The 26586-nt window shown below is 48.0% G+C and overlaps 2 protein-coding genes across 6 annotated transcripts; one reads left to right on the top strand and one right to left on the bottom strand.

Annotated features, from left to right (window-relative positions):
• Positions 1-658: 658 nt before the first annotated feature.
• Positions 659-7989, bottom strand: TXNL4B (thioredoxin like 4B). Of its 4 annotated transcripts, none has more exons than XM_008521308.2 (4): positions 7698-7989; positions 5163-5328; positions 3230-3381; positions 659-1369 (listed from the first exon to the last, which is right to left on the bottom strand). In XM_008521308.2, exons 2-4 carry the CDS (start codon positions 5292-5294, stop codon positions 1204-1206), a joined length of 450 nt encoding a protein of 149 aa, XP_008519530.1. In that variant the 5' UTR covers positions 5295-5328; positions 7698-7989; the 3' UTR covers positions 659-1203. The 4 variants fall into 4 exon arrangements, with proteins under 4 accessions (XP_008519530.1, XP_008519528.1, XP_008519531.1 ...); XM_008521306.2 differs by having other exon boundaries at positions 659-1211; XM_008521309.2 differs by having other exon boundaries at positions 5163-5294; positions 7698-7982.
• On the top strand, positions 7906-26586 carry DHX38 (DEAH-box helicase 38). Of its 2 annotated transcripts, none has more exons than XM_008521304.2 (27): positions 7906-8373; positions 10416-10757; positions 11119-11306; positions 11976-12077; positions 12616-12763; positions 12921-13039; positions 13201-13277; positions 13836-13991; positions 14537-14698; positions 14903-15010; positions 15378-15490; positions 17026-17163; positions 17557-17743; positions 17891-18076; positions 18448-18588; positions 18949-19059; positions 19154-19270; positions 19455-19562; positions 19972-20084; positions 20850-21058; positions 21170-21324; positions 21756-21911; positions 22004-22138; positions 22343-22468; positions 22953-23048; positions 24736-24857; positions 26115-26586. In XM_008521304.2, the coding sequence occupies exons 2-27, from the start codon at positions 10435-10437 to the stop codon at positions 26197-26199; spliced, it is 3681 nt and encodes a 1226-aa protein (XP_008519526.1). In that variant the 5' UTR covers positions 7906-8373; positions 10416-10434; the 3' UTR covers positions 26200-26586. The 2 variants fall into 2 exon arrangements, with proteins under 2 accessions (XP_008519526.1, XP_070469926.1); XM_070613825.1 differs by having other exon boundaries at positions 8080-8373; positions 19972-20071; positions 20819-21058.

The following is a 26586-nucleotide window of genomic DNA, read 5'->3' as shown; positions in this document are numbered from 1 at the left end:
TTGTCTTATTCCCAGAGTGGCTCTCTCCTTTGAGCTGTGAAGGCCACAAAAGCGTCCTTCCTTCCATGTCGCCTTAGTCAGAACCAGGTCGCATGGTCACTGTTCCTGCAGAAAAGCCTGGGGAAGGAAACACCTAGCAAAGGGGGTGGACTTGCGGTGATAGTACGGCCCTGCACAGAACCGGGCTTCTGCGGTCACACACTGCCTGGTCCACGGCGCTCTGGCTCTGCGTCTCCTCTCTTATTCTAGAAAGTCAGCACCAAGAGCCCCATGAGGTTTTGAGGGGAGCAGTAACTTGCCCAAGAGGTGGCAGGTTGTGCCAGGGGAAGAGCAAGAATTCTGCATAAAGCTATTAAAAACAGGCAAATCCCATAAAGATAATATTTCTTTCTCACAATTCTGACATCTGTTTCCAGTCTTGGGGCCTTGCAGTAAAATTTTCCGCCTTAGGAAGAGGCGGAAGTCTGACTTCTTGGAGAGATCTGCTCCCACTTACTAAGGGCAGCTGACGCTTTGCGTAGCTCAAATTGGGTGCTGGGTGGTAAAGGTTCAAGTTCTCACCTCTTGGGCAATTTAATAACACAAAAGCTAGTAAAATGAGCAAACCAGGACACTGTTTTCAAAGTCTGAGCCAGAAAGGTGGCAAAATAAAACAAACTTGCCAGTTAGAGAATTATTTATTCCAAGAGAAGCTGGAATAATAAGGACTGGAGGCAGGAGAGCATGAGGACTATAAATACGTGAGTGGAGGAGCGGGCGAGCCTCAGGGTGAGGGAGGGTGTGTGTACGTCTAGGGTAGAAGATAAGTATCTTTGCTCTTATGGGAATTGACTTTCCATTTTACTTGTGTATCAAATAAACATAGTTAAATCAAATTTAACAAATGTTTAAGAGGATACTGTATTATCTTAAGGGATAAAGAAAAGCACCATCTAAAGAGAAGTTAAGAAAATCACACTGGGGAAACCGAGCACGGCTGACCGACGGCTCTGAGGTCTGCAGGGAGCAGACACGTGGGCACCCAGGCATCACAGTGCTGGCCTGTTCTTCCACTTGGGGGCCAGCGTTTTCCATACAAGTCAAACCTCTGCTCTGCTGGGACCCTGAGCACGCTTCCGAAGGACTCCAGAAAAACAGCACAGCTGGATTCAGGTATTGCCTCAAGACGTGCTTCTCTCTTCAACTTTGACAGTAGCGCATGTGCTAAATGTCTTGATAGAGAAGGTCATATTTAGGAATATTCTTGGGATCAATAGGACTTTGTACAATCAGTTTTCCCCTCATCGCTCCTCGATAAATTACTTCAACCAAATCTATGAAGTCTTGTTTGGTTTTGAAACTTCCCACAAACTTAGTGTGATCTGGAGACCTAGACAGCACAGAAGAGAAACAACCTCGCTCAGAACTTTTAAGAGTTACATGCTGAAGACCCTCAGGAGAAAGAGAATGAACAGGAGCTCTGTCACTCTCCTCTTGTCAGGGAGACTTCAGACAGAAAGCCTGACATTGATTTTACATTTGTGATTACAGAGCCCGTTTGATGAAGCCCATGCTGGGGGCCGCTGGGATAGAAGGTAAGCCCCAGCGGGCGAAACGCTTCTGCTTCACAGTCTATTTCCATCACTTCTCAAATCACCAGCAAGTAGAATTCTCTGAGTGTTGGCATGGGTGTAGTTTCTTTTTGGTTGTTATTGTTTTGGGTCAAGCACTGTACAAATCCCATGAACTAGTTGTGGTCTCTGAGTTCCAGTCACTTTTACTTTTGAGTAGTGGGTACTGAAAATTTGTTTTGTACTATTTCAAACATCAAGTGTGTTTATTTTAGAAATTTCTTAGAAAAAAATAAAACCACCAGTGACGCCAAGGCCAAATTTTGGTGTATACCCTTCCAGTCTTGTGTATATATGTATGTATATGTTTGTGTGGATGTGCATTTCTTTTTTTTTTTTTCTACTAAGGAAGATATGCCCTGAGCTAACATCTGTTGCCAATCTTCCTCTTTTTGTTTGAAGAAGATTTGCCCTGAGCTAACATCTGTGCTAATCTTCCTCTGTTTTGTATGTGTGTTGCTGCCACAGCATGGCTGCCGAGGAGTGGTGTAGGTCCGTGCCTGGGAACTGAACCCAGGCCGCCAAAGTAGAGAGCACCAAATTTAACCACCAGACCATGGAGCTGGCCCCTGAATTTCTTTTCCCACAGAAATAGGCATCATATCACACAAACTATTTTGTAATATGCTTTTATCAACATAAAATATATTTCTTTCAAAGTCATTAAACATCATCTATAACAGAGTAAACGGATATCCAGCATCCCTCTGAGGACATCTATGTTCTTTCTAAGTATTTTGCTTTCTAAACAATGGTGGGATGAACACCCATGCAGCCAATTCTGCCCACTTTCATGATTATCGTCATTCAGAGAAATTCCTATAAATGCAATTGCTGGGCTAAAAATTTTACACATTTTTAAGGTGTTTGATATGTATTGTCTTAAATTGCCCTCTAAAAAGACTGCACCAAATTAATACTTACATTATTGTATTCTAGGAGAATACATAGCTTTAAAACACTTAAAACATATAATATTAAACACACTTTCAAACTGATAATGACAGAGCAGGTGCAGAGATCTAGATAAGCGGACACCTCAGCCACGGTAAGAAATGATAAGAATCACAGACATATTCAAAATAAATATTAGTACTGGGATGCTGACTGGATGGAATGGAAGGCATGAAAGAAGATTTCATGTTACTTATTCTTGACGGGCTTTGCTGAAGAATGACTTCGAGATTCTCTCAGTGGCAGAAGATAGGAAACTTGTCAAGAGAAGCATGTCTTAGATTGCTGGAAGGAATGCTTCTCTTATAACTGCAATCTACTAGTCCCAAAAGTTTAAGAACAAAGATATATTTTGTTTAAATGAAATTCCTGGGAAACAAACAAAAAAACCCTGTTCTATATTTTCTACACTGAAGGATGGTTAGTACTTCACAAACTGTACTATTCTTTCATACTTAAGCAGTTGGCATATTAAAATTTGCCAATCACACTTGAGCACTCATTTTGCACCAAATTTTCACATAAAAAATTAGTGCAGTAGTTGAGGAAATAGGACCAACACAAGACTCACAGAGCCACCCTCACACGCAAACAGGCGAGTCACTGGTACAGCTTAGACAGAGCAAACGTTTAAGACTGCAATAACTTCATGTCAACTAACTTACCCATAATCCACTTTCATATGCTGCCCATTGAAGAAAAACACAGTAGACGGAATGTAGCTGATGTCAAAATAGTGTGTATAAACTGGAGTTTGGTCCACATCTACCAGATATATAGCAGCCATTTTACTCAAGTCAGAAGAGGTCTTAGAAAGCTGAAAATGAAGACAGAGATGTGGGTTACAACATGAGAGGTAGGCAACGTTTCTTCTGTGAAATTTTTCAGTAGAATAGAGTTTTCTGTTTGAAAAAAATTCCTTGGAGGCTGGCCCCGTGGCATAGTGGTTAAGTTGGGCATGTTCTGCTTTGGTGGCCTGGGTTCGTGGGTTTGAATCCTGGGCATGGACCTACATCACTCATCAGCCATGCTGTGGCAGTGATCCACATATAAAGTGGAGAAAGATTGGCATAGATGTTAGCGCAGGGCTAATGCTACTTAGCAAAAAAAATAAAAATAAAAAAATAAAAAAATTCCTGGGCCAAGAATCTAGCCTGTTTGAATTCAACATTAGGCACAGTGTAACCTCATCATTCAAAGTGTGAATCACTTTTGGGAGGGTTATGAGAAGGCCCAGGGTAAACTGCATGAACATATTTCTTCATTTTTTTTCCTATTTTTGATTGTATAGGGTTTTTTTTTTTTTTTTGCTGAAGAAGATTCACCCTGAGCTAACGTTTGTGCCAACCATCCTCTATCTTTTAGTATGTGGGCTGCCAGCACAGCATGGCTGCTAATGGAGTGGTGCAGGTCCACACCTGGCAACCAAACTCATGTCGCCAAAGTAGAGCATGCTGAACTTAACCACTAAGCCACTGGGGCTGGCCCTGATTGTGAAGTTTTCATAAACTTTCTTGATTTATAAAATCTCTCCTCACTTAAACAAAAACCAAAACAACTCAGAAATATGTACTAGACACTGAAACTCCCCCAAGAGTCTCTTTCCTTTCAATCTATCAATAAATGATAATTATAATAGCAAACCCCTACACGGCACTTAAGATGTGTTAACTGTTCTAAGCACTTTACGCTTGTGAACTCCTTTAATCCTTACAACATTCCTATGAGGTACGCATTATTACAGTTCCCATCACAGATGAGGAAACTGAGGCACAGGGAGCTCATCTGCCCCTGGTCACACAGCTAATAAGGCTAGGATTTGAACTCAGGCAGCTTGGCTTCAGAGGCAATACTCTTGACCTCTGGTGACAGTCCCTCTCTGCTACAGCTGTGGGTGAAATCCTCTGGCCCCTCTCCCCCAGGTTAACACAGCACATGCTCATTTTTAATCAGAGTAATGAGGATTCTTACAACTGGTCCACACAGTGGGTGTCAGCGAGAGAAACGGTGGAAGAGGTCTTAGACCAGGGGTAAGTCTCTCTCCATAATAGAAGGAGACAAGGATAAACCTACTCTGTCCCATACCGGCTCCCCACTCATCAGAGTGTGAAGACGCGCTGTGAAATCAGGCGCACACTGGAGGCGGCACACTAGGAAAGCGCATTTGCAGGCAGAGGAAGCGCAGTTCGAATCCCAGCCCCGCGATGCAGCGGCTCTGCACCTGGGGAAAGCCACCTGATCTCCTCGGCACTCATCTGCTCCTTTGGGAACAGTAATAGGAATGATCTCACTGTTGGGAGCAATAAGATAATGTTCATAGATGCTTGTTAACAAAGTTTTCTGCTCTCCATTCACTGTGTTGGTGAAGCTGAGCTTTGACAGCTGCTAGTGGGGAAGCACATCCAGGACAGGTTCAGCACAGTCTCAGTGGGGGGTTCAGCTCAGGGCGGCACACGGTCAGCTCTTAGTCAAAGTGTGCTAACAAATGAACGGCTATAGCCCTGGGCCCTGTCTACTCCCTTTCATGCACTTTGCAGATGCTGAAGTGAGAATGTAGAGATTTTTAATGAAAACCATTTCTTTTAAAAACTCACTTACAATATCATCTAGCTGCAGACAGACAGGATCCTCATCTCTCCCAAACCTGAGAACCAGCACCTTCTCTGCAGTACTTTTGATCGCCTGGTCTACTTCTTTTTTGCTAGTCAGCTTGGGCAACAGGAAGCTCATCTTGAAATAAAAATATTAATCTTCAGTGTCAGTCCTGAAATAAAGTCATAATGTTTAAAGACAGTTGGATTAACTGCATGAGTCCTAGGTAAACAAATTTAAAAATTCATATGGTTTAAAAAGAAACAATATAGAAAGGTAGACTGTGAAAAAGTCCCTTCCTCTGGCACAGTTCCCACTGTCCCATTCCGCCCTCCACACCAGGTAACCACTTTCATTAGTTTCTCAAATATCTTTCAGAGTTTTGTTATGCATTCACAAGAAAATACAAATATGCATTTCTAGGTTTTCTCCCCTTTTTACCCAAAAGATAGCCTATTCTATCAGTCAGTGTTCCAGCAGGAGAGAGATGACATCCTCAAATTTGGTAATCTGAAGAGACTTTCATTAAGGCGGGGTGGAGGAAAACAACAGGGCACAGTGCTGTACTCTGGACCTAGTCACAGCCGGGCGCTGTTCCCACCCAAGGCCCGAAGGAGCCACGGGAGGGAGTAGTGACCAGAATTGTGGGGCAAAGACTGCTGAGTAGAGAAGGTTGCTGTACGGGAGGTCAGCCTGCAGGCAAGGAATGCGGCCAGGCTCCTCCCTCCTTCTGATCTGCTAATGCTCCCCGCAGCTGCCTCCAAGCAGAACCAGAGGGCAGGGGAGCTGCAGAAGCAGGCAAGCCTCCTGTCCCAGAGCAGTCTAGAGAAGGAGGAAGTCTGAATCTGGAGGAGCAAATGACGGACGGCCAGCACATACACTTCACCCACCCTTCTGCACTTTGCACCTTTTTTCCTAACATACAAAGATCTTCCCATATTGCTATACAGAAAACTTCCACATTCTCTGTCAAAGCAGCATACTATTTCACGTAAGGACCATACTTTTTCAACAGTCCTTTACTGATGAAGGTTTGTATTACCATGAGTCCTCGCTTAAAGATTCTGGTGCATTATCTTACCAGGTGCACCTACCTTATCATATGGCAAATACCAATTAAGAGTGTGTATGAAAACCACAAAAAAATAAACACATTGTAAAATACTAGATAGAAGGGACCTAATCTAAGCCCCTCATTTTACACACTAGTTTGCTTATAGTTATACTTTTAGCCAAAGAACTAGGTCTGGAATCCAGGCCACCAAATTTTACTCCAGTGTTCTTTCTACTACGGTAAGCTCCTATTTTTATGACTGAGAAACTCTTTGATCAAGGACCTTTATTTTTGAGTCCATCCATGAAAGACTTCATCGAGATACTTGATATTGTGAATTCATTTCCAAAGTTGGCTAAAGCTAAGAAAAAGGAGGATTTCTTTCCCTATTTTTTTTTTTTTGTGACAAGCCACCTTTTAAGATATGAATTAATAAAAACTCACATAGGAAATGAAACTGTTCCCGTAATAGGCCATAATTTAAAAAGGGAAGCTGATTGCTAGAAGGGACTTCATCAAACGTGGATGGCAGAATAAATTACTGATGAGAAGGAAAGTCAAAGAGAAGATGGCTCTGTCCCACCACTAGAATTCAAACTAAGAGCAACTCCCCCATGTTACTGACAAACAGGAGGAAGTGATGGGAGGGCACAGCATCAATAGGAAGGGGGTATACAGGGTGGGACTGGACAAATGTTGGAAAGTGGTGAGAGAAACTGAAACTACACCTAAGAAAATGTCCATAGAAAAGGATACCAACAGAGAATTCACAAAAGAAGAGGTACAAATGGTCAAATATGTTTTGAAAAGTTAAGCTTTACTACTAACCAAATTAAAGGATATATTATAAAAAGCCACTAAATTGGCAAAGATTAAACAATGACTGGTAGGAGTCTGAGTGAAGGGGCAGGCATTCATAGTCCCTGCTGGAATGTACAGGAGCACAACTTTTCTAGAAAGAAAGCTGAAAAAAATGCTCTTTGACCAACAATTTCTGAGAATTCATTCTTAGTAAATAATTAGACATGTGCCTAAGGATTTACACAAAGGATATTCATCACGTTTATGATGGTGAAAAACCGAAAACAACCTAAATGGCCATCAGTAGGGGATTGGTAAAATAAATGATAGTGCAGTCCGGCAACGCACTATCATACAGCCACTAAACACTGTGTTAGAGACGAACAGTGCAGGCGCTGAAAAGTTCTCGATAAAGAAAAAAGTTATAAAACAGTATATGAAGAGTGATCCCCTTTTGTACAAAACCTAACTAGAATGCATATGTACATATTAGCAAAGAAAAATAACAGGAAATAAATATCCCCAAACACCATCGGTGGTTACGTCTGCACGTGAACAGACGAGTGACTTGTATTCACATTGGGGTGCGCGTCGTTACTTTTCCAGAATACCCAACATATATATTTTAATGACGAGTGTGGTTGGGCTATTCCTGGCCCACAACTGCCAGGGCAGATGATACTCACTTTACGTGTCCAAGTCACCTCTCTCTTTTCCACTTCTGGGCTGTCGGCAACCCCGACCCTTCTCCAAAACGCCAGGAAGCGGGCGGCGCCTTAAGACCGCAGGTACTTAACTCAAAGTACCCCAGGGGCTGTTGCCTAGCAACCCTTAGGCTGCCCACCTAAGAGGACGGAAACGGAAAAAGAAAAGGCACAGGCGCAATCGACGGACGCGCTTGTCCGGCTCCACAGCTCAGGAAGAGGCTGTTCTAGGCACCGCCCCGCTGCCCAGGCTCCGACCGGAAGCCCTAGAGTCACTTCCGCCCGTATTAAACAGGACCGACCTCTTTTCCTCTCCCTCCCGCTTCTCAGACTAGAGGCGGGGCTTGCCTCTTAGACTAAGCGTGATTGGTCGCAAGGAGACTCGGAAGTGTCTCGGATGAAAGCCCCAGAGGAGGGCACTCTAGCCTCTGAGCGTGGTCGCCTTCTGGCCCACACTGGGAGCCCGGACCCGGCGTTTTCCGGGCTGCTCTCAATGGTATCTTCGGACGGATAGAGGGGCCCGCGCAACGTATAATGGGACAATAATGGCGGTTCTCGAGGTTGGGATTTTGGCTCTTTAAGGCGGTCTGAGCAAGGGGTGGTGGCACCGGCACCCCAGAATCCGGGACAGAAGGTCCCGAGAGTCGGTCTTGGTGAGGTGAGTGCCCCTTCTTCCTTCCTAACCTACCCTTCGCCAATCATGGCGGCTCCAGGCGGCAGATATCGGTCTCTCGCTCAGGTTGGGGTCCGGGTCTGGAAAGTCTTGTCCCTGTCACCCAACTTGCCTTACTCACCTTAGGGATGCTGCGCCAGTCCGTCCTGCCCCGGCCTTTCTTCTTGCTCTGGTCAGATCCTGCTGCCTGGCGCGGTCTCATTGAGGTCCAGGGATGCTGCCCGGGGTCCACCCTTCCTCAGGCCTCGGCATCAGCCCGCTGCCAGACGGACGCCGAGCCCGAGTAGGGCTCCTTGTGCCTTCCTCGTCTCTGTCACAGTGTCTCTCTACCAGTCTGTCTCCTCTACGAGAACATCAACTCCAAGAGGGCGGAGATTTTTGTGTTTTATTCTGTGCTCCGTCCGTATTGCCCAGAACAGCGATTGACTCATAGAAGGCACTCAGTAAATAATTGTTGAATGAGTAAATCCAGTTTCTTTCTTCATCGTTTTCTTCTTACCCCTTGTGGCTTCTTTGCCTTTAATCTTTCTCTAGAATCTATCCCTTAATTCCTTATTTGTTCTTCTCAGCACTTACTTAAGTCCTGTCTGTCAGACTCCTTGTCTTGTGCTGCTGGTGTCTTCCCTTGCTGTCTGTAGAAATGTTTGGCTTCCTGTCTCTTTTAATCAGTTTAAACTCATTCGTTCATTTATTTATCACATGTTTATTTTGCTAGGCACTGGGCATAGCAGTCAACAAGACAAGGTTCTCCTGCATAAAATGACATTCTAGGGATATATTTTGTAGTTCAGACTCCTGCTGAGCAGAGTCTGTGTATCTTACCTTCCTGTTTAGATTTCCTCCCATGCAGACAGATGTCACCAATATGCAGCTGCCTTTTCTATTCTGCCTGATGGCATTTTTCAAAATGCATCTGTTGTTTCTGTCCATATTATGAGTCTGGTCTGTGTGGCAATATTCTTCTGTAGAGCTGTGCATGTTAATTAGAGCTGGGCAAAACATTCTGGATTCTGGTGCTACCCTACCCTTTGACAGTTCCTTTGCTTCCTTGACTTGTTGGAATGAGGGGAATTATCCAAGCGCTCAGAATTGGTGTGTCTTTATAAGTGGATATTGTATAGCAGGAGGTAAATAGGAATTTGTTACAAGTTGAGTGCCAGCAAATCTTACAGTCACCTCAATACTTTTTAGAAACATTGTTTCCTAGACTACTGCTTCTCATCAGTATTTGTGGTGAGCATGGATTGTTATTAAACAGATTTTGATTGCTGTGAGGTAATTCTTTTCTGCAACACAACTGGTCCCATAAAAGCCACTAAAGTATGGATCACATGGATGGTAGCCTTATAGCCCCAAATCTCTCCTCTGCTGTATCTGTAGTTTAAAGGGAGGGAGAAGCAGAAGAACTCATGTGAAAAAATGGCAAGGCACTCAATCAGTATATAGGAACACAGCAAATACAATAATGTAACAATCCTATTTATGTAAGTTTTTACAGTTACAGGGAACTTTCAGATGCACTTTCTTATTTCTCACAATCACTCCATGGATTAGGTAAAGTAAAAATTATTTCCATTTTACAGATACAGAAATTAGGCCTAACCAAAGACTAAGTTATTTGCTTACAATCAAACAGGTAGAATATGTCAAGCCTGGATTCTAATTACGGTTTCTGACTTCAAATCTAGTGGTATTTCCCCTACACTCCTTCTATAGATGCCACCAGGCTTTAGTAAGTGTCCCTTAGTGAGGTCTCTTCTTGCCTAGATGAGACCCTCTTGGATACTGGTGTTTGGGATGTGCATGTATCTATTTCTGATTTGTGTTGGGGTGGTAGTAAGAGGATCTTCTGAGGTTGTCAGTGACTTGTTGGAACGGTCTTGGCAAGAAATAGCTAAAGAAATCCTGGTTTTGAGAGGGAGGTTAACCCCCTAAATATACCTATAATTACTGTTATCCTGGGATATAGCCGAGCCAAGCCTTCTCTCCTCTTATGTCTAATACCAAATGATTTGTCTTCCTTCCAGAGAAATCTCAGCACCTGTCATGGAGGACATCAGCGAGGATGCCTCGATCCATCGATTGGAAGGCACTGATCTAGACTCTCAGGTTGGCGGTCTTATTTGTAAGACCAAAAGTGCAGCCAGTGAGCAACATGTCTTCAAGGCCCCTGCTCCCCGCCCTTCATTGCTGGGACTGGACTTATTGGCTTCCTTGAAACGAAGGGAGCGAGAGGAGAAGGATGATGGGGAGGACAAGAAGAAGTCCAGAATCTCTTCCTACAAGGACTGGGAAGAGAGCAAGGATGACCAGAGAGACACTGAGGAGGAGGGCAGTGACCAGGCTGGCCGAAGTAGCCGAAAAGACAGGTAAAGGCGTTAGGGTGGATTCACCCAAAGGAAATGAAAATGGAGGCCAGAAAATAACATCCCATATTTATCTCTCAGTTTTCTTGGTGGACATTTAGAGCTTTATGATTTTATTAGGATTTTGTAATATTGAGGCCATGGAGGAATTAATATTTTCTTCAGATTTGTGAGGAACATTGAAAGGCTACTGAAGAGTAGATGATGGAGATTAGAAATGCTTTGCATTGTTGTCGGATGTAAGCCTGCAGTACCAGGGAGATAAGTGGAAAAAGACAGGTCATTTTTTTGGCACAGCAAAAGGTTTGGGGCAAGGTTTTTCTCCTATGGAAGGGCTCTTTACCAACTGCCCTCCCTGTTTCAGACATTATCGATCTGCTCGGGTAGAGACTCCCTCCCATCCTGGTGGTGTGAGTGAAGAGTTTTGGGAACGCAGTCGGCAGAGAGAGCGGGAGCGGCGGGAACATGGTGTTTATGCCTCGTCCAAAGAAGAAAAGGATCGGAAGAAGGAGAGATCGCGGGATCGAGACTCTGACCGCAAGAGAGACAGAGGTAAACTGCCCAGCATAGTTCCTGTTGCCTGTTAAGCATTTGAGTTAACATGTGTGCCTTTTTACTGTTGCAGCAGTATTTATAACGCCCTTTAACGAGGGAGGCCTATTTTTATGTCAGCCTGGTTGGTTTTGACCCTCTTGGGATTGGGAATAGCAGGCAGTTGAGAAAAGAGCTGTTACTTGCAACATAGCTACTTTGCTTGAGTGTGTGGTCCTTGTTTTATTGTGAAAATTGGTGATAAAGGTGATAATGGGTAATATACATGAGAGATCAGAGATTACAGTAGTATTGGCAACAGAGAAAGGACAGTGCTATGGAGCAAAGCTAGACATAAAATCCAAGCTGACTTTGCTCAGTATTAAGTTTTATAGCTTATAGTCTTGTAACCATCAAACAGCTATTCACTGTAGACTTGTAACTATTCTTTTTTGAATTCTTGCAGGAAAATAACTGTTACTGTGAGTTTGAAACTTTCTAGCCAGTAACTATTTTTTCCCCTTGAGAGAAGGGGGATATGTGAGTTTCAGGAGTCCAGTGGATCGCATTAGAGCAGTGCAGGTGGCACCTGTGAGTGAGTGGGAAGGCTTGTCCTTTCTCTAGGGTGAAGATGGGTGGAAGTTAGGACGGGACACATGTTTTCTAAGCTCTGTGTGTAACTCTTGACAGATGAGCGGGATAGAAGCAGGCACAGCAGCAGATCGGAGCGAGACGGAGGGTCAGAGCGCAGCAGAAGAAATGAACCGGAAAGCCCGCGACACCGACCTAAAGGTAGACTGAGCTGTTGCTCGTGGTGGTTTGTGACGGATCAAGTGTGTGAAGGCAGGGTGAGCGACTCCCATCCTCAGTGGGATTGCTGTGGACAGAGTCAGAATTCCTGATTCCACCATGAACTTCTTGGAATACTTGGTTCTGAGACAGGTGGGAAGACCCTGTGACCCTGTACCCCTCTGTTGAGATAGATATGTTCCTTTAAGGTGATAGGCTGGTTTCTGATTGGCCAGTTTTCCAAGTGGCAGGAAAGAAGAAGGATTTGTTAAAAAGAATTATTTATATTTTAGAGGGGTATGTTTGCAGAGATAAATTGGATATTCCTAAACATGTTGTTATAAACACAGATGAAAACTGGACCGTTAAAATTCGGCTATCTTTAAAAACTGTCAGAACCATCTTATCCTTTATAACTAGGTGCAAAGTTTGTAAATAGTGAAAGAAAGAAATTTGGGGAATTGACTTTTGTCTAATAGTTCTGGAGCCATGTCCTGGTTAAATTAGATGTTTCCAGTGGATGTATCTTTTGTGGCCCCAGATGCAGCCACCCCTTCAAGGTCCACCTGGGAGGAAGAGGACAGTGGCTATGGCTCCTCAAAGCGTTCGCAGTGGGAATCGCCCTCCCCGACACCTTCCTATCGGGATTCTGAGCGGAGCCACCGGCCATCCAGTCGAGATCGGGATAGGTGATGTTCTGGGCAGGGCAGCCCAGTATCTCTGAGTGGGTGGCAAAGGGTGGGCATGATGAAGGTGAAGCGATCCAGGCCAGCAGATCAGGTGGCAGCCAGGGGGCATGGCTCAGCTTAGTGACTGTTTAGTGATGCTGGTTGTACTGTTTCCCAGGTCTGTGAGGAGCAGGTACTCAGATGATACACCTCTGCCAACCCCATCCTACAAATACAACGAGTGGGCCGATGACAGAAGACACCTGGGGTCCACCCCGCGTCTGTCCAGGGGCCGAGGTAAGGCAGGGTGGGGTCAGAGGCAAGAGAGCAGCGTCCCTCATCCTGGTGAGGCTGAGCAGAGCTGTGCTTCTGGAGCTCTGCGGCTCGGCAGGTCTGTTCCTGGCCACCGGGGATAAGCTGGGCTCGTATGGACTGACCTGCCACCTGTTCTTTCTCAGGAAGACGCGAGGATGGTGAAGAAGGAATTTCGTTTGACACAGAAGAGGAGCGGCAGCAATGGGAAGATGACCAGAGGGTAAAAACTTTACATCTTCGAGGGACTCAGTGAGGGGTGGTGGCTGTCCATAGGTGAATAGGTGGCAAGGGGTGTCAGAGCATGAGGGCCACGAGTGACCCTCTAGCAGAACTGGACTTTGATGAGAGTGGTTCGCACTGGACATTCTCAGGGAGCCTGAGCTCTGTTCAGTCCTGAAGCCCTGGAATCTCTTTCCAGAGGCACAGGTCTCACAGTGAAACTTCTCACCTAAAGCAGGGCAGACCTAACTTTTCTAGTTATGTGTTGGTGCCACCATGTGGTAAATCTAAGAAGTGCTCTCATGAAGGGCGGGCGCATAGTCTTACATGTGTCAAGTTGGCCACTGGAGTTCCCCTCGAGATGGCTCGTCTTAGAGCAGGGTGGCCTCTGTCCTGCTCCTATCATGAGGGTTGCCCCACTGCAATAGTGACTTTTAGCAAGTCACTATTCTTCTTACCAAGTCACAGTGACTTCTTACCTCTCCTCCTCTTCTGGCCGTGTCTTGTGCATAAACTTGATCTGTCCCTTGTTCTCATTGCTTTGTTTTATGTGCTGCAGCAAGCTGACCGGGATTGGTACATGATGGATGAGGGATACGATGAGTTCCACAATCCGCTGGCCTATTCCTCCGAGGACTACGTGAGGAGGCGGGAGCAGCATCTGCATAAACAGAAGCAGAAGCGCATTTCGGCTCAGCGGAGACAGATCAATGAGGTGAGGCCACCTATAGTAGTTGGAGCAGATTCAGAGCTGGAGTTGGGGCACATGGGAGAAGCAGCAGGTCATGTCCATTGATGACAGCACAGCTTGTCACCCCAGAGCCGAAGTGCTGGATGTAGCTCTACCCACCTCTGGAGGTAGAGGAGGGGTGGGCGTGGAACCTTTTATACCTTAAAAAAACCCCAACTTGGAACTTCTCTCTTTTGTAGTTCTTCCTCGAGGGGTGCTGTTGATGGGAACCGATATGGTGGGGTCTGTGTTCTTTGGGTCTCTGAGTGGGGCTGGAGACAGTCATCATTTGTCCATATAGAGGTTCTGACTTAGATATAAAGTGCTGCTGCTTGGGAAAAGTACTGCAGACGACTTAGGGTCGGCGACTCTTCTGCTTAAGGAGCTGCAGGTTAGAGAGGCCTGTGACATCTCTGTGGCGCCCGCCCCATGGCTCTCCTGACAGGACTTGATGTGTGAATTTGCCTGGTGACCTTCAGGATGACCTTTCGGTTGTAGTCTGAGTGTGGTCTCCCATTGCGTCCTCACAGGATAACGAGCGCTGGGAGACCAACCGCATGCTCACCAGTGGGGTGGTCCATCGGCTGGAGGTGGACGAGGACTTTGAAGAGGATAGCGCAGCCAAGGTGCATCTGATGGTGCATAATCTGGTGCCTCCCTTTCTGGACGGGCGCATTGTCTTTACCAAGCAGGTGAGGTTCCTCTGACCAGAGAGGACAAAGCTCAGAAAGACCTGAAGTGGAAGAATAAAGCGGGGAAGGAAGGGAGATGGGAGAAAAGTCCCCATCACAATAGGGTAGCCACTTCTTTAATTTCTGAGGGCGATTATGAAATGGACCTTCTTACTGAGTTTAGTGATAAATCGGGAATTTCTCTTTTTCCTCAATCTCCTGCAGCCAGAGCCTGTGATTCCAGTCAAGGATGCCACTTCTGATCTGGCTATTATTGCTCGAAAAGGCAGTCAAACGGTGCGGAAGCACAGGGAGCAAAAGGAACGCAAAAAGGTTGGTTTCTTGTCACGTGGGGCTGTGGAGTCTCTGCATATTTTTCTTTTCTTTTCCTCTTTTTGAATATCGTATTAGACCTCACAGATAGGGTTCCTGTTGGAAGCTGGGGGACACTACAGAGCAAGAATCAGCCTTTGGAGGAGGGCATTGTGTTCCTCCACCAGGGCATTGGTGAAGACAACCACAGGGCCTGGTGTTTTGGGAACTTGAGGCTGGAAGATTGGAATGCACGGCTCAGTGCCACCACTGCCTTGTGGGGGTTTACCACCTGCTAGAGGAAACCAGTTATCAAACGGGATTGATTTTCCATTGGCTGCAGTTGTGTCACAGGATGGAGCAGACATAGTTTTTGTGTCTTTTTCAGGCTCAACACAAACATTGGGAACTAGCTGGAACCAAACTGGGAGATATAATGGGTGTCAAAAAAGAGGAAGAGCCGGATAAAGCTCTGACGGAAGATGGCAAAGTGGACTACAGGTGGGAGTCTTGGCCAGCGGTGGGCCATCTCTGAAGACTGGGGCCCTCAAGGGCGCTCGGCCGTGGGAATGATGGAATTCATGGCTCATGAACAGGAAAATGATAGGATGTCACTTTGTGATTCTGGTCTCTTCCTCCTGGTTTCGTTCTCCTACCATCTTCAGCTTTTCCTCGCTCTTATTCCTATTCCCACCACTCCTCCTACGGTAGGAGCTTCCTCTGTGCCAGGCAGCATTTGACACCTCACAGATACGCGCCGGTTGAATTTTCCTGTGACAGTACACGGGATAGGCACTATCACCATTCCCATTTTTCACATGAGGACAATGAGGCCCAGGGAGGTTGAGTAACTGGTTTGAGGTCACCGTGTAGTAAGTAGTGGAGTTAGGATCACACCCAGTCTGGCTTTGGAGGCCCTCTCTCAGGCTCTCTGCTGAAGTGCCTTTCGCATGCTCAGTGTGGGGAGGTGGGGTTTGTCCCCTTAGATTTCAGTTTAACATAAGGAAGAACATTTTCTTTCTTAATAGGTTTAAAAATAGCAAGGTTGTCTTACCAGATAGTGACTTCCCTATTCATGGAGGTATTTAAGTAGATGTCGGATCACTGCTTATTGGGATTCTCACGTTGGATAGGTGACTGGACTCAAATGTTACCTGTTAATCTTATCCTTTGAACGCTCTCACGTCCTGTTGAACTGTCATCTGAGTTAATAATTCTCTGTACCCCTTTGAGAATGTCCGAATGACAAGTTGCTACTGTTGATCAGCCCTCCGTAGTCTCTTGTTAATTTTACCCCTTAGGTGTTAATTGTCAGCTGATCAGGAGTGACTGGGACATTAGAAATAGGAAACTTGACAGAGTGTAGGGTAGATCAGAGGACAAGTGCTGGGACAGGGGTGGGTGGAAGACTGGGCCGCTGTGGCACTGAGCTGGGGTCCTTTTGCCATGCGGTCTTGGGAATATTGCACAGTGCTTTTGAGTCTCGGCATATGTACATGTGTCAGATATTTGAGTGCTTTCAGTAGAAGTTGTAGGTAAATATTAAGTGGGATTGTTCTCATACTTCTTTGAAAACGAGACTCTGTCCTCCTGCCAAGAGGAGGGAGGAAGTCTCACCTTGGTTGTGACTCTCCCCCGTGACTCCTCCTTTTAGCCCTTTAAGGGTTATGCTGAAACAGCCCAGGGGTGGTCTCTGCATGGTAATGACCTGGTCATTACAGCTTCTCCTCTAGTTTTTTTCGGGCAGAGATTTTCCTGCTTGCTAATCTGTACCTCCTCTGAGCCGTATATAGCTCGGATTGACGCGAGGTGTGGAGTGTGTTGTGGATGGTGGATTCTCAGATGGCAGTTCCAGTCCCTTAGGCTGGAGGAGACGAGATGCATCTCGATCACCTGGCTGCTCTGGTGTCTCAAAGATTCATGGCATCTTGTTGAAGTAGTTCTCATTCTTGGGGGTAGGAGGAAGGGCAGTAACCCAATCAGGAGGGGAAATGTGCGTAATCGTGCAGAGTGCTTAGGCTGCTGTGTGTTCTCAGGACAGAGCAGAAGTTTGCAGACCACATGAAGAAAAAGAGTGAAGCCAGCAGTGAATTCGCGAAAAAGAAGTCAATTCTGGAGCAGAGGCAGTACCTGCCCATCTTCGCGGTGCAGCAGGAACTGCTCACTATTATCAGGTACTTCCGCCCCAGGGCCCAGGAATCCCAGTAGGGCATCGGGTGTCCTCCTTGTCTCTTGGGTTTACTCAGAAGCTCCTTTTCTTTTGGGAATTGCATCTGATGGAGAAGGGAAGGAAATCTTTTTCTCTGACATGGGTGCCCTGTGCTACACTGTGTGAAGGAAGCAAAATGGCATCCTTTTGTCTTAGTTCACTTGTTTGAACCTCACCATCTTCTAGACATTTCAGGCAGTGTCTCAGTATGGGGCTGTTTTCCCAGGGAACTCCTCCTCTCTGAGGAAGCATGCTCGTTGAATAGCCAGGCGTGGGGATGGGAGGTGGCAGTGTCTTCCAGGAGGCTCAGAGGTGGCCTTTCACTCAGCTCATTCGCCCTTGCTTTCTCTCCCTGCAGAGATAACAGCATCGTGATTGTGGTCGGGGAGACAGGGAGTGGTAAGACCACTCAGCTGACGCAGTACTTGCACGAAGATGGTTACACGGACTACGGGATGATTGGGTGCACCCAGCCCCGGCGTGTGGCTGCCATGTCGGTGGCCAAGAGAGTCAGTGAAGAGATGGGGGGAAACCTGGGCGAGGAGGTGAGTAGGCACGAGGGCTGAGCCGTGTAGTTGTCATGCTGTAGCCTCCGTCCGTTTGAGCTGATCTGCTAAGGCCTGGACCCAGCCTGGGGAATGCTGGTGGTGAGCTGGTGCCCAGAGCTTCTGAGCCACCTCTCTGACCTCTAGGTGGGGTATGCCATCCGCTTCGAAGACTGCACTTCCGAAAATACCTTGATTAAATACATGACGGACGGGATCCTGCTCCGAGAGTCCCTCCGGGAAGCTGACCTGGATCACTACAGTGCCATCATCATGGACGAGGCCCACGAGCGCTCTCTCAACACGGACGTGCTTTTTGGGCTGCTCCGGGAGGTGAGGGCTGTGTGGTACCATCCCTCTGTGCACATGGGACTGACCAGTGCGCTGCCAGTAGTTAGTGACTGAGGCGCTCCAGGTGGGCTGGGGAAGCTCAGGGGGTCTCTGATAGGCCAGAGCTTCCCCTGAGGCCTCAGTGCTATGTTCAGACCTGGTAGTGTGTTTACTCTGTTCTTGCTCAGCTGAAGTCACTCGTGGTTTGCTTGGCTGTGGCTCCATGGGTTCAGTCTTTAGAATTGTTATGAATCTGATAGGCTCGTTCGTCCACTTTGGCTTCTGTTTCATTTGGGAGTATTGCTGATGAGATGAGGGTGGAAGCAAAGGGTCTTAACCCTCTGGGGAAGCCTCTGAATGACCTCTTCTCTTAGGTGGTGGCTCGGCGCTCAGACCTGAAGCTCATTGTCACATCAGCCACTATGGATGCAGAGAAATTTGCTTCCTTTTTTGGGAATGTTCCCATCTTCCACATCCCTGGTCGGACCTTCCCTGTTGATATCCTTTTCAGCAAGGTACTGAGGCCTCCATCTTTTGAACTGACCCTGACCTCTGAAGAGGAGCCAGTTGGAGGGCGTGGGTAGGGTACTGAGTTGGGAAAGGTTTCTGGGTACCGTGGGGCAGATGGGGCAGCCTGCAGCTCCACGGCTTGGAGAGAAAGGCCTGTGCTCTGGGGAGGTTTTGTTTTTTTGTTTCTTTGGAGCAGAAGTGTAAGCCCCAGGGAGGGCAGTCAGGCCCATCCACAGGTGTGGCAGATCTGAAAGTCTGCTGGCTCTAGTCCCAGACCAGTAACTGGCCACCACTTCCCAGGGGGGTGCTTGGGCTGCATTTTCCTTGATACTTCCCTCTGATGATGTCCTTGGCTGGTGTTGCAGACCCCGCAGGAGGATTACGTGGAGGCCGCAGTGAAGCAGTCCTTGCAGGTGCACCTGTCAGGGGCCCCAGGGGACATCCTTATCTTCATGCCTGGCCAGGAGGACATTGAGGTGCGTGCCTCGGTCATGACTGTGATGAATGGATGTATCAGGGGTATGAGAGTTTGGGGCTCCAGTGTCTCATGGCTCCTCTCTCTGCCCTCAGGTGACCTCAGACCAGATTGTGGAACATCTGGAAGAACTGGAGAATGCACCCGCCTTGGCTGTGCTGCCCATCTACTCCCAGCTGCCTTCTGACCTCCAGGCTAAAATCTTCCAGAAGGTGTGACAGCGAGAATGTCTGTTCTGGGTCCCCACTTTGGGTCCCCCTGGATTCTCCCATAGGACAGCAAGAGAGAGAGGGTGTTCTTTTTCTGGCAGGGGTGGGGGGTGCTCTTTCCCCTGTGGAGTCTTTCCTACCTGAGGGCCTACAGCCTTCCCTCCCTGCACATCCTCCCCGGCTCTAGGCTCCAGATGGCGTTCGGAAGTGTATTGTTGCCACCAACATTGCTGAGACATCCCTGACTGTCGATGGCATCATGTTTGTTATTGACTCTGGTTATTGCAAATTAAAGGTAAGAGAAGACCCAGGCACTTGGGCCCTGGGCCCTCACCCAAAGCTAACTCAGCTTAGGGGTTAGGAAGGCAGGCCCCGGGTCCTCAGCCCTCAAACAAGGGATGCATGTGGGAGTGGTAGTGGTGTTTAAGAGGTTAACGTTTGAGTGCTGATTTTGCTATGTGCTTGATTCATTTAATCCTTCTGATAACTGTGAGGTAGATAATCGAATAACTCAGTAGAAATCCCAGAGCTGGTATTTGTGGGGAAATTGCTTGAGGTTCCTGCCTCAAAGGGATGACTGCCTCCACCGCTAAAGCACTTTGTGCTGCGATGTGTAGCAACCAGGGTTTGTCTGTCTTTGTCTCAAGGCTGCCTTCCTTTTCCCCTCACTCTGTCCTTAACTAGCTCTTTGCCACCCTTTCTAGGTCTTCAATCCTAGGATTGGCATGGATGCTCTGCAGATCTACCCGATCAGCCAGGCCAATGCCAACCAGAGGTCGGGGCGAGCCGGCAGGACGGGCCCAGGTCAGTGTTTCAGGTAGGAGCCCTGTGCTAGCCTGCTTTCTGGGGCAGCGCTGGGATTGCTGAGTGTGGAGCCCAGGCTGTGGTGGGTGGGATTGGACTGTGCCCCAGCGGAGGGATGCTGGCCCTCGAGCTGATCCGGGGGCTGCGGACCAGTGGTGGGGCTGCCACTCGTTGGTCTTCTCATCATATGCTGCTGAGTGGAAGAAGTAGCCTTTGCAGGCAGCTCTGAGGTCTGAGCGGCTTCGGGTTGGGGGCAGACCTACATTGAATGTACCTGCAGTGAAGACCAGTAATTACAGCACGCCTCCCTTCAAGGGTAGATCTGGACAAATTCCATCATTGGTTCTTTTTGACTTCCCAATTATTCTCTTTTTTTTTGGTTCTGATTTTTAAAAATAATGTATTCACTATAGAAATTTAGGAAATACAGAAAACTATAACGAAAACCCAGCCATAATTCTGGTCCCAGGCTCATTGATTCCAGAAATGAAACAAACATGCAGGAGACTCCAGCAGAAAAGTGAATTGGGAGGATTGAGTTTGAATATGTGGAGTTTGTGATACAAAGAGAAAGGGGGTGGTGGGGGGAAGGGATGAGCACTACTCCCTGCCATGGCTTTCAGCCGTGCCGGCTGTGCTGGGCACACATGCAGTGAGAGGCTGAGGGCGTGCTGGTCTTCCACCTCAGTGATCCCTGCGTAGGCAGCCAGGCGCGTCTGAGAAGCTGAGCCGGCTGCGTGGTGGTAGGTGCAGCAGGACTCGGCCTTCTCCCTGGCAGGCTGTACACCCAGAGTGCCTATAAGAATGAGCTCCTGACCACTACAGTGCCCGAGATCCAGAGGACCAACCTGGCCAACGTGGTGCTGCTGCTCAAGTCCCTTGGGGTGCAGGACCTGCTGCAGTTCCACTTCATGGACCCGCCCCCGGAGGACAACATGCTCAACTCCATGTATCAGCTCTGGATCCTTGGGGCCCTGGACAACACAGGTGCTGCGGCCCCGGGAGCCGGGCAGGGCCTCATGGGCTCTGGCACCTGGGTTCTCTCCCTCTTCACTACACTGTGTTTGTTGAATATCTGGATTTGCTTCTCTCTCTTAGGCGGTCTGACCTCGACTGGGCGGCTGATGGTGGAGTTCCCGTTGGACCCAGCCCTGTCCAAGATGCTCATTGTGTCCTGTGACATGGGCTGCAGCTCTGAGATCCTGCTCATTGTCTCCATGCTCTCCGTCCCAGCCATCTTCTACAGGCCCAAGGTGGGCAGGTGGTGTCCAGCTCTTCTCCTCCCAGAAGCCTCAGGGGGAGTTATGGGATTAGAGAGGGGAATAGTTTCTCTCAGTATCAGTAACGTGGACTGGAGGGGGAGGGAGCAAAGTTTCCACAGAATGATTTTGCTGTTTTCTTTTAAGCAGGTTGGGCTGGGGAAAGGACAAGCTACCTCAGTGGTTCTCAGGGAGTGTTTTGGAAATTTGCAGGAGCAGATTTTTATCTTCTAGCGTGGTTGTACTTGAGCTCTCACATTTTAGAATAAATATAAACGACTTTATTTTTCCTGTATCGTTGGGGCATTGTACTGATGGGTTTGAAGTTGTGAGTGCGGGTAGGTGAGAGTGTGAGGACCTCCTGGCTCTTCACAGCGGACTTCACATGGACTCTCCCGTGCTTAAAGTCCTTTTTCCCTTCCTAGGGGCGAGAGGAGGAGAGTGATCAAATCCGGGAGAAGTTTGCTGTCCCCGAGAGTGATCATTTGACCTACCTGAATGTCTACCTGCAGTGGAAGAATAATAATTACTCTACCATCTGGTGTAATGATCATTTCATCCATGCCAAAGCCATGCGGAAGGTGGGGGCAGTGGCCCAGATAGGCTGTTGGGGTGAGGGGTGGGAGGCAGCGGAAGGAGGTCTCCATCCTGGCCTGCCTGTGTCCTGCTCTAGGTCCGGGAGGTGCGGGCTCAGCTCAAGGACATCATGGTGCAGCAGCGGATGAGCCTGGCCTCATGTGGCACCGACTGGGACATTGTTAGGAAGTGTATCTGTGCTGCCTATTTCCATCAGGCAGCCAAGCTCAAGGTGAGCCCAGAGGAGCCCAGTGGAAATGTGGCCCCTTCCTGGCCTGAGACTTCTGTGAGGGCACAGTTCTTCCCTTTGTCACTCTGTAGTTCTACAGATCTGGGCTTCCCCCCAAAGTCTGTGTCAATACTGTTAAGGGACAAGGTAGCTGCCCAAACGAGCAGTGTTTTCCTAATGGGGCTGCCTGCTGTGTCTCTTCCTCAGGGAATCGGAGAGTATGTGAATATCCGGACAGGGATGCCCTGCCACTTGCACCCCACCAGCTCCCTCTTTGGAATGGGCTACACCCCAGACTACATAGTGTATCATGAGTTGGTCATGACCACCAAGGTGAGTCTTTTCTAAGGCGGACTTGCGTGACGTAGGCCTGCCTGGCTGGGCCAGGCTTTGTAACCCTTCACTGCCTTCTGGCATGGGCTTTGAGCTTGGGAACCTTGAGGCCACATGTGTTGCTTTGAGGTCAGGGGTTTGGGGACGTCAGCCTCCAGATTACTGTGGCCTCGACTGCCAGCAGTATGGTTTCCTACTTGTTGCCTGGGACGAGCAACCCCCTTTGGTGTCGTTGGAAAGGTTTTCTGAGTGGCTGGGCCTTTTCTCTCGGATACTAGGGGGCGTTTTCTCCAGCATGAGGAATTTGGATGGGAGGAGGGATTCAGATTCCAGTGTCTGGGGCTTTTCCCTGCCCTCGTCAGCCGCACAGGCCCAGGGGTAGGGCCCGTCTCACCCAGCTCCTGATCGTGGAACCGCTCTGGGAGGGACAGCCTGAAGCACTGGCCCTTCTGTGACCACAGCTTTGTGGCCCTTCCGCCTGCAGGAGTACATGCAGTGTGTGACCGCTGTGGACGGGGAGTGGCTGGCGGAGCTGGGCCCCATGTTCTACAGCGTGAAACAGGCAGGAAAGTCTCGGCAGGTAAGGGTCCTGCACGGTCCTGGGCGTTCTGTTGGCCTGTGGGATCCATTTTTCCCTCAGCCTGGCCATCTGACCCCCTCTTACTTCTCTCTCAGACGTAAACATTGTGATCCAGCCAGGCTGGTCTGTCTGATTCCCCCACTCACTCCAGTTGCTTGGTCTGTTGAGCTTTTTTAAAAAGAAAAACTTATTTAAAAGTCCATATATTTGTAAAAGTGGAAAAAACAGTATAAGGAGCTGCCATGAATTCATCATGTAGCTCTATAATCATCAACATTTTGCCAGACTTCTTTCACTTGCTCCCTCTGCATACCTGCCCGTTTTTTTCCTGGAATATTTTATTTTATTTTATTTTTTTATTTTATTTTATTTTTTTTCAAAGATTGGCACCTGGGCTAACAACTGTGGCCAATCCCCAAACCCGCCCCGTACACAGTTGTATATCTTAGTTGCACGTCCTTCTAGTTGTGGGATGTGGGATGCTGCCTCAATGTGGCCTGACGAGTGATGCCATGTTTGCGCCCAGGACCCGAACCCTGGGCCGCCGCAGCGGTGTGCGCGAACTTAACCACTCGGCCACGGAGCCAGCCCACTTCCTGGAATATTTTAAATCATAGCTCAGACTTTATGTTTTTTCACCCGTAAATACTTGCATATGCATCTCTAAAAGGACTTTTTTTTAATTAAAATGTAACCTCTGTGCCATTATCACTCAACAGAATTAATCCTTAATTAAGTCTCCAGTCCTTATTCATATTTCTCCTTTTATCTCAAAGAATTTTTTATGATTGATTTGCTTGAATTAGGATCCAAACATTGAAATTCACTATAATATGTATTAAGTCTTTTATTCTAGAACAGGCTCTGTCCCCACCCTTTTTTTAATGAAGACATTGATTTATTAGAGAAACCAGGTCATTTATCTTGTAGAATGTTCCATGGTCTGTATTGGGCCGATTGCTTCCCCATGGTGTTATTTATCTTGTGCCTGTATCCTGTGTACTTTCTGTAAACTAGTAATTAGTTTAAAGCCTTGGTTAGATTCAGGTTCAGGTATTTTGGGCAAGGATGCATGAATGCACATGGTGCTGTGAACTTGGTTTTAGATCCTATCAGGAGGCACATAAGGTCTGCTGGTCCCTGTTTTGGTGATGCTAAGATTGATGAGTGGTTCCGCCTGATCCCCCTGTCAGAAATTCTCTGCGTCCTGCTCCATCTCCTCGCAGTCTTCGTGCCCATCCATTAGCTCCATTATTTAGGGGTGCAGAATGTTGCCTGGCTTTTGCTCCCTTTACCCGCAGCATAGTCCTCCCCAAACCTGGCCTGCACACGTCTTCCTTAAGTCTGTTCTTTCCAGCCAGATGGTCATGTCTTCCCTACTTCTAGTACATCCTGCCATGGTCACGAACCTCATAAGAAAATGTAAGTAGTTGCTGAATTGAGTGCTGAGGCATGACAGGGTTAGGACTGAATCATCCACTGTCTATCTTGAATCAATGAGAAAAGCCAGCCTTGGCCTCAAAAGGAGAGGTGGCCTTGGTGCTGGGGCAGGGAGCCGCATGGCCCTGCCCCTGAGAGTTGGCACGGTCTACACAGCACCAGGCTTACAGCAGGGAGATGGGTGCAGACGAGGCCTGCTCACCTGCCAGTCCTCAGTGGCCCCAGTACCTTTGTCTTCTTTCTCCAGGAGAACCGCCGACGGGCCAAAGAGGAGGCCTCTGCCATGGAGGAGGAGATGGCGCTGGCTGAGGAGCAGCTGCGAGCCCGGCGGCAGGAGCAGGAAAAGCGCAGCCCCCTGGGCAGTGTCAGGTGAGCTTCAGCCTTGGGAGGCTCCAGGGACCAGCCTGATGGACCGACCAGGCCCCGACGCAGGGTCATGAGTTAAGAGAAGTTGAATGTGTGGAGGTGAATTGGTGATAGAAATTGACTATGGTCACATGTGGAGACATGGGAGCTGTTCTGAACATGCTTTCAAGGGGCGGTGATACACCGGCAGCTCCCGGTCCTTGTTGGTGGTGTTGGATTGAGGGCCTGAGGTGGGCTGGAGTAGCAGGGTAGGTCACAGCTCTACTGACAAGCGAGGGCTTGGAAACCACAGTGGGGAAGGGAGAAGGGAGCCTTGGGCTTCGGTGTCTGTGCTGGTGCCCAGAGTTAGGTCAGACTTTACAGGTGAAGGGCACAGTCTTCCACAAGACTGCCCTCACCCAGGTCACCCTCCCTTCGGACCAGCCGTTACAAATTTGGGGCTACCCCTGGACTCCCTCAGGTTTGAGAATTTGCTAGAACAACTGGCAGAATTCAGAAAAGTACTACATTTATGATTACAGTTTTATTATAGCAAAAGGATACAAATCAGAACCAGCCAAAGGGAGAGATGTATAGAGTGAGGTCTGGAGGGTCCCAGATGCGAAGCTTCCATCGTCCTCAGGGCTGCATTACCCTCCCATATCAGTGTGTGTGACAGTATGCACAGAATATTGCCGACCAGGGAAGCTCACCCGAGCTTGGGGGCCAATTTTATAGGGCTTTCATTATGTAGGCATGTAAATTGAATCGGTACTCATGTGGCTGACTCAGTCTCCAGACCTCCTTCCCCAGAGGCTGGACTGACATGAGGCTCAAAGCACAGCTCTCCAGTCACACTGTTGGTCTTTCTGACCCGGCAGCCCCCATTCTGAGTCATCTTGTTAGCATAAATTATCAGATGTGGTCCGAGAGCCCATCGTGGATAACAGACACACTCCACTCCTTGGAAATTCCAAGGGTTCAGAGATTATCTCCTAGGAACTGAGGACAAAGGCCAGCCAGATTCTTTATTATACAGCTGGAGTGGCAGCCTGGTGAGGTGAATGGAGGCTACCTCCATAGCTCACCTAGGGGAGATGAAAGGAGTCTTAAAAACTCTATCTTAGAACATTCCTTAGTGGATATCGGAACGAGGTGATGCTTTATTCTGCTCCCACTCACAAATGGGGAAGGCAGGGGAGTGGAAATGTGCTGGGAGAGAAGACCCTTCAGTCCCAAAGCCTGCAGTGTGATTCCTAAGCCCTCTTTCTCTGTCTTCAGGTCTACGAAGATCTACACTCCAGGTCGGAAAGAGCAAGGGGAACCCATGACCCCTCGCCGCACGCCAGCCCGCTTTGGGCTGTGAGCTGAGGCTGTTGCTGCAGAGGGTGGGAGCCAGGAATTGAGTCCTGAGCCCTGTGTCTGGAGCACACGGGGCCTTCCTGTGTGTTTGCATCTGTGTGCCTCTCAGCCCCTGGGGGAAGCTCCTGCTGAGGCCAGGCTCTGCCAGGGAGGAAGGAGGAGTTCCTCAGCACAGGCGCAGGGCTGCAGAGCAGCTGTGAAGCTGCCAGGGCCGTGAGAGGTGGCTGGACCCATCGTATCCAGATAAGCCGTCCCGAGGACGCTTGGAGTATAAATGACTTGGCTGTGACTGTGTTTTTTAAAATTCTTGTGTAAAGCAGCAAAATAAACCTAGAGGGGATTGTAATTTGGTTATAATTCAAGATTTGGAAATAAATTTATTATTTGTAAA

The sequence above is a fragment of the Equus przewalskii genome, chromosome 3 (genome assembly GCF_037783145.1).
Source record: "Equus przewalskii isolate Varuska chromosome 3, EquPr2, whole genome shotgun sequence".
In the NCBI taxonomy this organism is placed as follows: Eukaryota; Metazoa; Chordata; class Mammalia; order Perissodactyla; family Equidae; genus Equus; species Equus przewalskii.
The sequence above is the reverse complement of the archived record's forward strand: the minus strand, read 5'-3'. Positions and strand labels throughout refer to the sequence as shown.

Bases quoted from the DNA above. Each gene is read 5' to 3' on its own strand.
- TXNL4B (XM_008521306.2), bottom strand. From the start codon at position 5,294: ATGAGCTTCCTGTTGCCCAAGCTGACTAGCAAAAAAGAAGTAGACCAG. The intron at 3,382-5,162 runs GTAAGTGAGTTT...CTTCATTTTCAG, and splicing joins GTCTGCAGCTAGATGATATT to CTTTCTAAGACCTCTTCTGA. The intron at 1,212-3,229 runs GTAAGTTAGTTG...TTCTCTATCAAG, and splicing joins CATATGAAAGTGGATTATGG to ACATTTAGCACATGCGCTAC.
- DHX38 (XM_070613825.1), top strand. From the start codon at position 10,435: ATGGAGGACATCAGCGAGGATGCCTCGATCCATCGATTGGAAGGCACT. The intron at 12,078-12,615 runs GTAGACTGAGCT...TTGTGGCCCCAG, and splicing joins CCCGCGACACCGACCTAAAG to ATGCAGCCACCCCTTCAAGG. The intron at 15,491-17,025 runs GTGGGAGTCTTG...GTGTGTTCTCAG, and splicing joins GATGGCAAAGTGGACTACAG to GACAGAGCAGAAGTTTGCAG.